The sequence below is a fragment of the Adiantum capillus-veneris genome, chromosome 26 (genome assembly GCF_014529385.1).
Source record: "Adiantum capillus-veneris isolate H3 chromosome 26, ASM1452938v2, whole genome shotgun sequence".
NCBI classification, from domain to species: Eukaryota; Viridiplantae; Streptophyta; class Polypodiopsida; order Polypodiales; family Pteridaceae; genus Adiantum; species Adiantum capillus-veneris.
The window spans coordinates 96693797-96707569 of NC_140956.1; the positions used below are offsets into that span (position 1 = coordinate 96693797).

A 13773-nucleotide genomic window follows, 5' to 3' on the forward strand; every position below is an offset into this window, starting at 1 on the left:
ATAGACCATCTCTCATTTGGGCCCCTTTACCATTGGCCCCGTATTGAGATAGATCTATAAGCACATGTCTATATCTTAACCCTTGTTCCCGTTTATTCTCCCACATTAAGTGATCAGTTTAATATGAGAAAACCATTTGGGTTGGTTAGATATTAGATATTAGATTTTATGATTGTGTGTGTGTGTGTATGTGTGTGTACCATGGACTTCTACCAACGTAGTGGTGATTACTTAATAGCTCATCCATTGTCTCTCACTCTCTCCCTCTTTTTCCTTCACTCCATATATCTTGTGATATCATCTTAAGTATGCACAACACTCTATCTTTGACTTTGCATCGCTCACTTATCTACTGCTAAAAAGGTTATCTCTAAAATCTTGTATGTAGTTGTTTATTTCAGGATCACCATAAAATGCACTACGCATATTTTCTTTGTTTGTTAGTGGTTTACCTACGTCGTCCTAGCTGCGACATAGCTAGGTGGTGCCCCCTTTGGCATCCTCAGATTAGCTCGCCAGCCTAGGGTGGTGATCGAGGGTCATTGGTCACAGAGGTGTAGAGGCCATCCCTATTTCTTTGCATCACCAACATTTTGTATTAGATCAAGATAGTGTTTTACATTAGATCAACATCAACATAAAGCATTCAATATTCAACATTTAGCCATTTGTATCAACATTTGTGTAAGTAATCAAAGCAAATACTTGCTCTATAATAGAGCAAAGGAACCATTGAGGGTGGTTGGGACCCAATATCCGAAGTCATCTTCTCTCTCTCTCTCTCTCTCTCTCTCTCTCTCCCCCCATTGTGTTCAATTCTTTCAAGTGAAGTAAAGTAACCTTGTATTTGTGCAAAGTACTAGATCTAAGGTAAAATCCTAGTAAACCCTCCCGCTACACCTAACATTGCTATCAAAGCTCTGGACATGCTTCGGCTTTGCGATCTCCTCTCTCTCTCTCTCTCTCTCTCTCTCTCTCTCTCTCTCTCTCTTGTGTTCAGTTCTTTCAAGTGAAGTAAAGTAAGCTTGTATTTGTGGGAAGTACTAGATCTAAGTTAAAATCCTTAAACCCTCCCGCTACACTTGACATTGGTATCAAAGCTCTGGACGCGCTTCGACTTTGCGAACTCAAGGAAAGAACCCAAAAAGCCCAAGAAGGATTAAGAACCAAAGAAACCTCTCTGGGATATTTTTACCAAGAACCTAAGGAACCTCTAAGATTCATTTTCTCTCTTTCAAAGAAGCTTCGCGTCTCTACCCCCAATTGCCTATTCATATTATCCACTCCCATTCTTAGTCCTTCACGCGTTGAGCGCGCTCCCGTCTCCATCGCTATGTCCTTAATCGAAGATCCGCATCGTATACACAAAGATCCAGATCTTGAGTACCAAGATTTGCTTGCCTTGTATGTGGATATGGAAGGAATTGGGAACAAGATCACTAATCTTTTTTTTCATTCTCATTTACATGTAGCGTGCATCAACTTCCGTCGACACAGAATCATTAGAAATATGTCAACACACCCTTACCTTTCATCTTGACCCACAATGTTTTGACGACAAAACTATTCGGGTGGTAATACTTGCTTGCAAGGTAGAGTCAACATCAAGGATGATATCTTGCAACAGTAGTAAGACTACCTAGTAATTTGGCTCATCAAAGTTTGCATCACAACGATACCTACATCCATAGTACCCACCAGTTTGGAGGATTTTTCATCAATTTATGCATCCACAAGCATGAGAAGCATTTCACATCAAAAGTATAGAAAGCATAAGGAAGAAGTTTGGAAACTGTCTCACCTTTAACCTGGAATGTCATGTGCGAATTGCACTTAAGTGTAAACATGCATTGTTACAGTTTAGCATCAGTCTTAGTTAGCTTAGGATCTAGCCTGGCAATTTAGTGAGCCCCAAGAAGGACATGCATGCTCTAGCAGGTCATAGTTGCATACCCTCACTTGCACAGTATAGTCATTTAAGTATATAGACATATGAACATTCAAGTCATTTAGGGGGATGTCAGAGAAGGGTGCCCAACCAAGGTCCCCGCTAAGCTGGTTCAATCACGGGTGTAGCCTTTCCACGTCACACCCATCATTTGCAAAAAATTCATGAGCAAAGGTAGAGGCGGCCCAACCTATTGTGGGAGCAATGTGGTGACACACGAAGTGACCCCTCTTGGGTTTGAACCTGAAAAGGTAAGTGTGATGGGAAGTATCTCTGACCACTAGACTACATCACCTCTTTGTTATTGGTGGCAAAAAGTTTGTTTAGACCCCATGTGCCCGTCCAACTTAGCAAGTTGTCTGACGCCCATGTGTGACAAGGGCCTTATTAATAAGTGACTTTGACATGACATTTAATAAAAAGTAGGTAGAGCAGATGAAAAAAAAAACATACAAGAGTCACTTGGCCTTCAATTTTTAGAGATCAAAACCCGATACCATCCAACGGCCACAACTCCTCAACACCTAGCATTTCCATCGCCAATTGCTCGGTATCATCAGCATTTTACATCAGTTTAACTCAGCATTTTTGCATCAGATCAGCATAGCGTTTTGCATCGAATCATTATCAGCATGAAGCATTCAATATTCAGCATTTAGCCATTGTATCAACATTTGTGCAAGTAATCACAGTAAGTGCAGTAAGTGCTCTAGCAACAAAGCAAGGGGACCCTTAAGGGTGGTTGGGACCCAATATCCGGTGTCATCTCTCTTTTCTCTCTCTTCATTGTGTTCAGTTCTTTCAAGTGAAGTAAAGTAACCTTGTGTTTGTGCGAAGTACTAGATATAAGTTTATATCCTTACACTGTTCCGCTGCACCTAACAGGCCAAGTCGATAAAAGGTACACCTGCACACTGCAAACCTGCATCAATTCAATATCTGGGTACCACTGCAATAATTGTTATGTCATCAGTAGAAGCTGCCACGTGCAATTATGCCTAGCCATTATATAAGCACCTGCGATCTTCAAACATTGCATTGAGGCAAATAATGTTTTGCCTATAGATCAAATGGTGTAGCGGCGTGGCAATCACTCCAATCTTGCTGACCCTCAAGAAGATTGACCATCAATGGCTATAAAAACTCTTTTCTGATGACAAAGCAGTTGTGCCTTTGAGCGAAACAACCTGACTCAGCATCAAGAAGTGCCCTTCTTGCCACATTTTTTTAAAATCAATATATGTTAATCTCGGTGCTTCATTCATGCTTTATATCACCATCACAAGACTCATACACTCAATTATAGCGATCATTCCATCTCCCCGGTAGCTTCCATGCTTTATTCTTTATCCTTACAGCTTCAATGTACTTGGCCTTCTCTTGCATGCCAGCTGCTGCATATATATTTACCATTAAAACGTAAGCTGCCCCATCACACTTATCTAGCTCTACTGCTTGTTCAAATGCCCAAGTCCCAACATTGACGTCGACCCATTTCCGACAAGCACCCAAGAGGCAATGCCAAATGGTAGAGGTAGCAGGAAAAGGCATCCCTTGGATAACTTCAACGGCCTTGGCTAGGTGGCCAGCACGGCCAAGAAGGTCAACTATGCAGGTAAAACACTCTTCGTCGGGCTTCAAACCATATGTCCCTTCCATACTATCAAACAATTCTTGACCCTTTTCCACCAGACCTAGATGACTGCACAAACTCAGCAGGCAAAGAATTGTCATTGCATCTGGAAGGATTCCCTCATGCTGCATTTGTTCGAAACAATCTAGAGCCTGGTCACCTTGCCCTTGTTGAGCATACCCTACAATCAAAGCACTCCATGAGACAACATCACGAGAAGGGAGCTTCTTCAAAACACTTTGTGCCTGAAAAAGAGCACCACATTTGGCATACATGTCCACAAGAGCACTACCCAGTACACTGTCATGCTCCAACAACCCTTGCTTTGAAATCTCATCGTGAATTTTCTTTCCCTTGTCAATGGCTCCTATGCTAGCACACACTTTCAAAATGCTCCCATATGTCACTGCATCTGGACAGATGCCCTCATGTTGCATTTGTTCAAAAGATTCTAGAGCCTGTTGGTCTTGCCCGTTTTGAGCATACCCTGCAATCAATGCACTCCACGACACGAGGTTGCGAGGATTGAGCTTCTCTAGGACTTGTTGCGCTAGCAGAAGAGCACCACATTTGGCATACATGTCCAACAGGGCAGTACTCAGCACAACATCATGTTCCAATAATCCCCGCTTCAAAATCTCCTCATGAATTTTCTTTCCCATTTCAATGGCTCCTGTCTCAGCGCATGCTTCCAAAATGCTCGCATATGTCACTGCATTTGGAAAGATGCCCTCATGCTGCATTTGTTCAAAACATTCAAGAGCCCGTTGGCCTTGCTGCATTTGAGCATATCCTGTGATCAATGCACTCCAAGAGATGACATCACGAGAAGGGAGCTTCTCTAGAACATTGTGTGCTTCAGAAAGAACGCCACACTTGGCATACATGTCCACAAGAGCAGTACCCAGCATAACATTATCCTCCAGCAATCCTTGCTTCAAAATCTTATCATGGATTTGATTTCCCTTGTCAACATCTCTGATCGCAGAGCACACTTTCAGAATGCACCCATAGGTCACTGCATTTGGAGGAATGCCCTCACAATGCATTTGTTCAAAACATTCTAGAGCCCTCTGGCCTTGCCCTTTTCGAACATATCCTGCAATCAAAGCATTCCATGAGCCAACGTTGCGCGAAGGAAGCTTCTCTAAGACACTTTGTGCCTGAGGAAGAGCATCACACTTGGCATACATGTCCACAAGAGCGTTACTCAGCACAATATTATGCTCTAGCAACCCCAGCTCCAGAATATCATCGTGGATTTGCTTTCCCTTGTTGATATCTCCGTTTCCAGCACATGCTTTCAGGATGCACACATAGGTCACTGCATTTGGAGAAATGCCCTCATGTTGCATGCGTTCGAAACAGTCTAAAGCGTTGTGGCTCTTCCCTTGTTGGGCATATCCTGCAATTAATGCAGTCCATGGAATGACACTGGTGTTGTTATGCTTGTCAAGTAAAGCTTGTGCTTTCTGGAGCTCACCGCACTTTGCATACATAGTAACTAAAGCATCTGAGAAATAGCTCTCAACCAGCCCCCGTTTCTGAAGCTGATCATGTAGCCGGATTCCTCTGGTCAGATTTTTAGTCTTACAGCATTCCCATATGAGGGAGGGAGAGAATGAATCCGCTGTGCTTTGAATGCAATGATGCTGTGGGGAAAATCTGTGGTTTATGGGCTGCTCTACAGCTGGGGGTCTATCTATACGCAAATGCTCTTCGGTAAATTTCTGCTTGAAGTCTGGCTGTGGCGGGCTTGGCTTGGGGCTGCTATGCTCCCACCTCCGCGTGGGATCCTCTATTGCCACGCCCGCCGTGTAATACATAGCAGCCGCCATGGCTCGAAAGCTCTCAGTAGCGAGGTTTCAGCTTGCCGATGACTTACCAAGTAGGGGTAGGGGGTACCCAATCGTGTTTATTGGTTTATTAGAGAGAATAAAGGAAGATCCTCTTGCGAACGCTAAGGAGAGGGAAAGGGTGTTGGAGACAAGGAGGGCTCGCAACAGATTATGGGAGTCCTGCGCAAGCCTGCATGCGCACACACACAATATATATATATATATAGAGAGAGAGAGAGAGAGAGAGAGAGAGAGAGAGAGAGAGAGAGAGGGGTTCAGTAGCTTCCTGTTGAGGGCGTCATCGCTTGGAGCAAGGCAGCGAGCGAAGCGGAAGGGTGGGGCCCGAGTTCAGAGGCTGCGAGCACGCTTTTTGGGCTGCCATGCAGCAGCCTTAGCGTTTGGCCCAATTTTGGGACCAAGCAAGTGGCATATATTCATTAGTTATTGAAGTTAACTGATTTAATTGGGCAAATTGGTAGGCCGTTGGCGCCTTGCTTTCTTAAGCGCAGCCTTTTGCTCTGTTTAGAACCTCTGGTTTTCTCCTTTCTCAAACTGGTGGGTGCGCAGCCTTTTCCACGTGCTTTTGGCGTGCTGCCTATTTGTGTATCTCTTTAGAAGGTCTGGAGGAAGTAGTTTTAGGTGTTGTGTGTCTCTTTGTTTTGCAGTGGTGAGTCTTAGCGGAAAATCTCTTGCAGGTTAGTTCCTGCTCTCTCTCTCTCTCTCTCTCTCCCCATGTCCGTCCATCCTGTAGGCTCTGCAAACAGAATATCGTTGTTAATGTTTTTTGCATTTGATTGTTGATTGTTGACTGTATTCTTTTGTAATAGTCTATTAATGAACGAACTGTATTACAGTTTACTGTTGTAGCTTCACCTTTGTTCTCACTACACTCTCTCAGGCATTCGTGAAGACCTCTGGAATGATGTGATTCTTCTCCATTGCTGCTAGTGTGGCTTGTTTTTTTTAAAAAAATTGACCATTATTCGTTTTCTTTGTGGAATCTGATGGTGTTTAATAGTATGTTAAGCTTGGGATCAAGCTTGGGCAATTGCAATCTCTGTTGCTTTGATGCTTCCTTGGTGATTTCAAGATAAGTGAGTTATGCTAGACTTCGTGCCTTGTGATTGGTAGCTTGATGAAAAGTTTTACTCTTATTGGCAAGATTGTGTAAAGCCGTCTGAAACCTTGGCGTTTTCTATTGTCAAACGGCCGTCGAATCGATTGAATTTGCCGTCATGGAAGTCATAGGGGTTCATGTTGATGCGAAGTGATATGCTATTCAACAGATGGTCGTGTCGTTCGACTAGGTCTGTTGCATGGAGTCTGTCTTTCTCTGCCATTTTGGATGTGTCTTATCCCGACGATTTGTGCTACTAGCAAATGCATTCTCTTTTACATGTCTAGGAGCATCGACTGCAAATGGGCTGGCTTTTGGACGTATACTTTTGTTTTGTGGCTGTTGTCTTCTTGCTGGCCATGTATCCTGCCTGTTGTCATGCATCACATGCTGACATTGATCATGATCATACAGTTTTGATGGAAACATGTGTTCTTCACTGCTGCAAACTTCTTGTTTTCGCACATAAGGCTTGTAGCCTGAAGTAGTAGGTCGCCCTCTTCTTGAAGGCCTTGTGGCTTCTTGCCCAAAGACATTTTTCACCAAATCAGGGTCCTTTACAGGCTGTAAAGGGTTTCTATTGTCTTTATGACTGTTCTTTGTGGGCAGTTCGCTCCATTTTGGAGGTTCTTGCTGTCTGGTATAGGTTGCTTGCAACCCCCAGAATCTCTCTTCTTTGTCCTGTAGTGTGATCTTTTCAGAGGGCTCCTCTTTATGCCATCTTGCACCTGGTAGTTTGTTAACAACACTTTTTCCTTGGTTTTGATATGCCATCTTCATTGTTTGAATTTATTTCCCAAGCAAGTGGGCAAACCTCTATATGAAGTGAAGATTAGACTTGCGGCTAGCTTGCAATTCAATCAATGGTGTATTCAGCTCAAGGGTCTGCGAAGAACTTAAAATCATTCGCATGAAGGAGAAGGCCTTTAACAGTTGTTGCAGCATTTTGTTCGGCAGATTATGAGACTGGACCATTTGCAATTTGAGCAGTTATGCCCAAACCTTATGAATCATTTGTATTTTTGTGTCATGCATCGTTGATGGCAATGGACTGTCGATCGTCTTCAGTTTCTACTAGCCAGGTGGAGGACATTTTGGATCTATTGGGGCTGATGGAATCAATCATCTCGTCAAGATTATCTTGTTTACGCATCGTTCGAATGCAGAAGCTTCTTAGTACTTCAAATGAAGTATTATCTTCCATTCATTTCCTGTCATAGTGCATTGTATACTTGGCGCGCACTTGCTGGCCTCTAGAAAGTGTCCCTATGAGATCAATGCAATGGTTGGGGTTAAATCTTGGAGCCCAAACTTTAGTAATGACTTCAGCTTTTGCTTTATGAAGGGCATACCAAATACCTTCACTTTCCTTTCATGACCAAGGAGACTCACACGGCCTTGTAACATCTGGAATACCTTATTAGTAGCATTGACCTTGCAGCAATGCCTAGATTGAGGAAAGACTCTGATGTCAATAATTAACAAATGCTTGTCGGCATCACAATCTGCGTAAACACCTACAATGCCAATGTTGAAACCTACTGCCAATCAGTTTACATCCGTTGAGGTAGTGATGGGAGACGCAAGAAGTTTAGTTTAATCCCATATACATTCAAAGACTTCATGCTCGACTCAAAAGAGATAGGGCCACAAAGCTATTTGATTGCTTTCAGAGGAGGCAACGTGACGATTGCTCTATAGATGCAGTTACCTTCACCTCCATCATGAATGTCTGTGGCAGTTGTGCACAAGACATGCATTCACACAAGTCTATATATCAAAAGCCCAAAAACTTCTCGACGACCCTTCTGTTTGATACAGAAAATTGGTTGAAATATATGTTTGAGTAGGCTAGGGCGTTTGAGAAAGCTATCGGACTATTTTCACAGTAGGCAAAATGATGTTTGCTCCGACAATATGTCATTCAAAACCTTCCTATCCAGAGGGGTTCTCGAATGCTATGGGGTCTTGGAAAACAATGTTGACATTGATACTGGTTTGGTGTCCAAACACCCACAGGTAGACCTCTTCTAATGTTGCGACCTGCAATCATCATACACACACAGACACAGGCTATGAACTCTCTGACCTCTCTGGGTGGCAACATTGGAGGGTGGTTGAAAGGAGTGCATCGTGTGTCGTGACCTTGTGAGGTGGTCGATGACCACAACTTCATGGTACGATCCTAGACAGAAGCAATTGCGCCCACAATAGAGAGGACTTGAAGCTGTGAGAATTGCTCCAATAGAGCTGCTGCTGCTGGCAATTGGCTGTATGAGCACTGGTCGGTGCCATCCAGAGAAAGCCTCATTGCCACGGACTTATATGATTGTTTTCACAGGAGGCAAAGTGATAGTTGCTCTATAGATGCAGTAACCTTCACCTGCATCAGGAGAGCCAAGTAATAGGCTGCTATAGATGCGCATAATGAAAGTGATAATTAATTCTCATTTCAACAATTTAGTTGAGAAGAGCCAAAGCATGACATGCCCATTTTGCTGATAATAGGGATACATGCAGAAGTAGGACAGAGCAAACACTGTGGCTTTGGGTAAGCTTGAGAGCAAAGATGCCCTAACACCCACGGGCATACATTCAAGAGAATACACATCTTATCCATTCATCCACAGGAAGTGTGATCTTTTCAGAGGGCACCTCTTTATGCCATCTTGCACCTGGTAGTTTGTTAACAACACTTTTTCCTTGGTTTTGATATGCCATCTTGCCTGAACTTGATGTAGGGTTCTTCTAACCATCAATGGCTGCTGAAGGTGTTCTTCGTTCTGCCTTTTTTTGTGCTCCTGAGAGATTCTTCTGGTGCAACGTATCTTGATTTTGAAGTGCTGGATCAGTTTGCTTGTCCGTGGCATAGTCATTGTTCTTCACAGTTGCAGCTGAAAATACTCTTTTGTGATCGTTTTTCTCGACTTGATTAGAGGCATCTTTATGTAAGCTTGAGGTTCCTACCTTCCTTTCTCCAGTGTAATCTAGACCCTCCTCATGATTAAATGAGGTCTGAATTTCTGTTACATAAGGAATGGCTTTTGGTGCCTACATTGATCCTATCACGTTTGCCATCATTATAATTTACGATTTGGGGTGCTTCTGCTGCTCCTTTTTTGTCACAGCCTCCAGCACCTGTAGATGTTGCTCACTTATCACTGTGATACTCATCATGAGGTCCACTTGAGCTGTGCCTCTTACTATTTTCTCGAGATAACTGATTTGGGTAAGTTGGCTCCCCTTCTCTTGTTATTGCATTAAAGTATGGACCGTATTTATCGGGGAATAATTTTCGAGTTTTGGTATTTGATGAGAATTCATGTCTTCCAGATGTGTCTTCAATATACTTGCTTCTATGCGAACTTTTGTAAGTGAAGTCCTCTCCTTCGTCAAAAACTGGTCTCTTAGAAACATCTGCATTACATGACCCTGAACTTTCTCTATCAATTTGTGCATGTGCTCTGCCTAAAGTTGGTATTTCTGCATTGATCCTGTCATCACTGCTCGCAATTGGAGCAAGCAGTTTAGAACTTGCATGGGAATTCCCAACGTGTCTCATCTTTGATGGCATGTTAGACAAGTAGCCAGTATCTTTTTTCTTTAAACCCCCATTTTCATCAGCACAGCAGCATCTCGCCCTTCGTGTCTTGGATGACACGAACCGTCGTTTGTATTATCCAGGGTGACATTGCCATCATTCTTTGAAGAGGAGCGTGATCCAGAGTACTGTTGTGCATAGTTTAGAATGGCAAGCCGGCCAGGTTCTCCGGCAATTGCCTTGGCTGTGGAAGTAAACCCATGCTCATTGAAGACATCAGCAATGTCGGGAGATGAAGCAACAGACTCTTGAACAACTTTTTCTACCCAAGCATGTTGGACACTCACATTCTCATTTTCCATATTGCCTCTTTTGAGAGTTTCTCCTAGGGTAGCCTGACTCTCTACTTGCAGGCGCTCTCAAGTTTGTGTTGCTAGACTTGCCTGCTTTTGATGAGTTTCTTGACACACTTGAGGCTGTTAATGTGCCTTCTTTTTGAGAGAGGACTGCATCATCGTCTTCAACATAGACAAAAAAAAAATGTCTCTGCCACTGTCGCTTATCTCATCTGGATGTTGCATGAGGATTTCAGTTCTTTCGTCATTGTTTTCTTCCTGATAATCTGACACTTTACGACGAGCTAATGATGCTTCCTTAGTTTTATCAGTCTCATGTAATTGCTTGCGAAGCGGGCTGTATCTTGATGCTTTGTATATCTGTTCCTTGTTGTCTTCTGAGACGACTTCATCGTTGTCCCTTGTATCATGCATCATGACTGAACCTGGTTTGTAAGACTCATTAGCTCCTTTTATATTGGCCCTTGTAGCCTTGTCTTCGAGAAGCGGGCCAAATCCGGGGCCATAGGACTGAGGACTACGTCTGTTGTCGGAGATTCTTAAATCGCTCCTTGCGAGCTCTTCTCTTAGAAAAGAGCTTTCTTGCTCTAGGCCATAGCCGGGTGAAGCAGGCTCATATTTGGGGAATGAATCTTGCTTTGGAGTGCGTCTAGGTGCACCGAGTTTGGAGAGAGACCCTCAACCCGCACAAGCTCAAAACACTGGAGCGCATGCTCATCTTAACCATGTAGTGCATATTCTGTGATCAATACATTCCAAGAAACATCCCGAGACCTGAGTTCCTCAAGAACAGCTCTTGCTTTTGCAAAGGCACCACATTTGGTATACATGTCCATCAAAGCATTGCTGAGTACATACATATGCAATAGCTCTTATTGTTCCACATGCTTTGAGGGCACTAAGATAAGTAACGTTATCTGGCATGATGCCCTCATGCTTCATTCGGCTAAAAGACTTAGCTGGTCTTGGCCGTGAGCTGCAAGGTCTGTGATCAGTGCATTTCAAGAGACAACATCCCGACAGGGAAGCTCTTTAAGTACGGTCTCTTCCTTTGACAGAGCTTCTCCCCCGAAATCTTTTCATGAATTTCGTCTTCCTTATCATGGGCACTCAGAAGTCCGCATGCTTTCAAAATGCAAGTGAAAGTCGGTGCATCTGGAGGAATGCTCTCACGATGCGTGCAATCGAAACAAAGCAATGCTTGCTCATGTTGATCATCTTCTACATAACCGGCCATAAGTGTTTTCCAAGTTATTATGTCTTGAAAAGGGAGTGCTTCAACCATACATTCTGTCTTTAAAACCACATCCCGCTTGGTATACATGTCTACAAGAACATTGCCAAGATCGGTATGTTTCTGCAGCATTTCTTCCCTTGCAATTCTATTGTGAATCTGTTTTCCTTTGTCAAAAGCTCCACTACAGCCGCATGCTTTCATGGCACAAGGATAGGTATGTAATACCTTGACTTGAGACTCTGCTGGCTTGAAGGATGAATGTCGTTGCAGCATTTCTTCCCTTGCAATTCTATTGTGAATCTGTTTTCCTTTGTCAAAAGCTCCACTACAGCCGCATGCTTTCATGGCACAAGGATAGGTATGTAATACCTTGACTTGAGACTCTGCTGGCTTGAAGGATGAATGTCGTTGCGGTGATTTCTGACGACAAGGAAGTTGCGAGACTGTTTCGGTCTTCTTTGGGATTCTTTTGAACACCAGGAGATAGACATGAGGCTAACCTGCATTCCCATTGTTAGAGAAACGAAGGGCTGAAATTACAAATGTTGATGATGTCGACGATGGATAGTGATGAAAGCACTTGGCTTCAGAGAGGGAGTGATCAAACAAAGTCTCAACTGTTTGCTGAAGCACCGGATTAGATCGTAAAGGCAGAACTAGTCCAATCTTCTGTGACAGAAAGGGTTGAAACTGGAAAACGATGAGGCTGACATGGTGTACAGATTAGCATTAGGACTGCCTCATCGGCATGGAACAGAAAAGCTAGGCCTGCTCTTGCGTAAAAAAACCTAGATTCGATTCAGGAGCAGAAACCATTAGTAGACTGTAAGTTCTGTAAAAACGCCAAAAAAGGCTTGCTGCTAGTGCTCCTAAACCATGCACGTGGAAATGCTGCTTTCTCAATCTATGCTGCTTTCTCAATCTGGCTTTCAGAGGCGTGCTATAAATGTGTTGTTTCAATCGTGTTCAAGTTTCAAGGAAAAAACTCTCTGTAAATGGAATGTGCATAGACGTAGTACCTCAGGCAGACTCGATCAGTGAATGTAATACCTTGAGTCGAGATTCTAATGACTTGAAGGATGAATGTCGTTGCAGTGATTTCTGACGACAAGGAAGTTGCGGGGCTGTTTCGGTGTTCTTTGTGACTCTTTTGAATGCCAGGAGATAGACATGGGGCTAATCTGCATTCCCATTGTTAGATAAACGCAGGGCTGAAATTGCAAATCTTGATGATGTCGACGATGGATAGTGATGAAAGTACTTGGTTTCAGAGAGGGAGTGATCGAACAGAGCCTCAGTTGTTTGCTGATGCACCATTCAGTTAAAAGACTTAAGTGCTAGCTGGCCTTGGCCATGGGCTGCAAGGTCCATGGTTAGCGCATTTCAAGAGACGAGATCCCGACGGGGAAGCCCTTCAAGTACGACCTCTATCTTTGAGAAGCCCTTCAAGTACGGCCTCTATCTTTGAGAAAGCTCTGCCCTTCGCATACATGTCAACGAGAGCATTGCGCAGAGCAATGTGATTTTTCAACAGTTCATGTCTCACTGTCTCTTCATAAATCTGCTTTCCGCTATCCAAGGGTCAGCTTTGAAAAGGGCTTCCCTCGCAACTGTGTTGTCGCCTGTATGAGTGTTTTATGGTGTGAATCGAATGTGCATAGACGGAATATCTCAAGCAGATTCAATTTTTGAATGTCGCCACTGATTTTTGAAGACGAGACAACCTTAGGGCTGTTTTGATGGCGTGCTACAAATGTGTTGTTTCAATCATGTTCGAGTTTCAAGGAAAAACTCTCTGTAAATGGAATGTACATAGACGCAATATCTCAGGTAGACTTGATCAGTGAATGTAATACCTTGAGTCAAGACTCTACTGACTTGAAGGATGAATGTCGTTGCGGTGATTTCTGACGACAAGGAAGTTGCGGGGCTATGTCGATGTTCTTTGCGACTCTTTTGAACACTAGGAGACAGACATGGGATTGATCTGCATTCCCATTGTTAGAGAAACGAAGGGCTGAAATTGCAAATCGCGATGATGTCGATGATGGATAGTGATGAAAGCACTTGGTTTCAGAGAGGAAGCGACTGAACAGAGCCTCT

The 13773-nt window shown here is 43.4% G+C and overlaps 1 protein-coding gene and 1 pseudogene across 1 annotated transcript; both read right to left on the minus strand.

The window, feature by feature from the left end:
* Nucleotides 1-1802: 1802 nt before the first annotated feature.
* Nucleotides 1803-5790, minus strand: LOC147423863 (pentatricopeptide repeat-containing protein At3g09040, mitochondrial-like). Its single transcript, XM_086501025.1, has one exon. It carries the CDS (start codon nucleotides 5417-5419, stop codon nucleotides 3245-3247), a length of 2175 nt encoding a protein of 724 aa, XP_086357151.1. The 5' UTR covers nucleotides 5420-5790; the 3' UTR covers nucleotides 1803-3244.
* Nucleotides 5791-6274: 484 nt separating this feature from the next.
* On the minus strand, nucleotides 6275-12015 carry LOC147423864 (uncharacterized; annotated as a pseudogene).
* Between the last annotated feature and the right edge of the window lie 1758 nt (nucleotides 12016-13773).

What these genes read in the sequence shown, in the direction of transcription:
- LOC147423863 (XM_086501025.1), bottom strand. Translation starts at nt 5,419, where the DNA reads ATGGCGGCTGCTATGTATTACACGGCGGGCGTGGCAATAGAGGATCCC.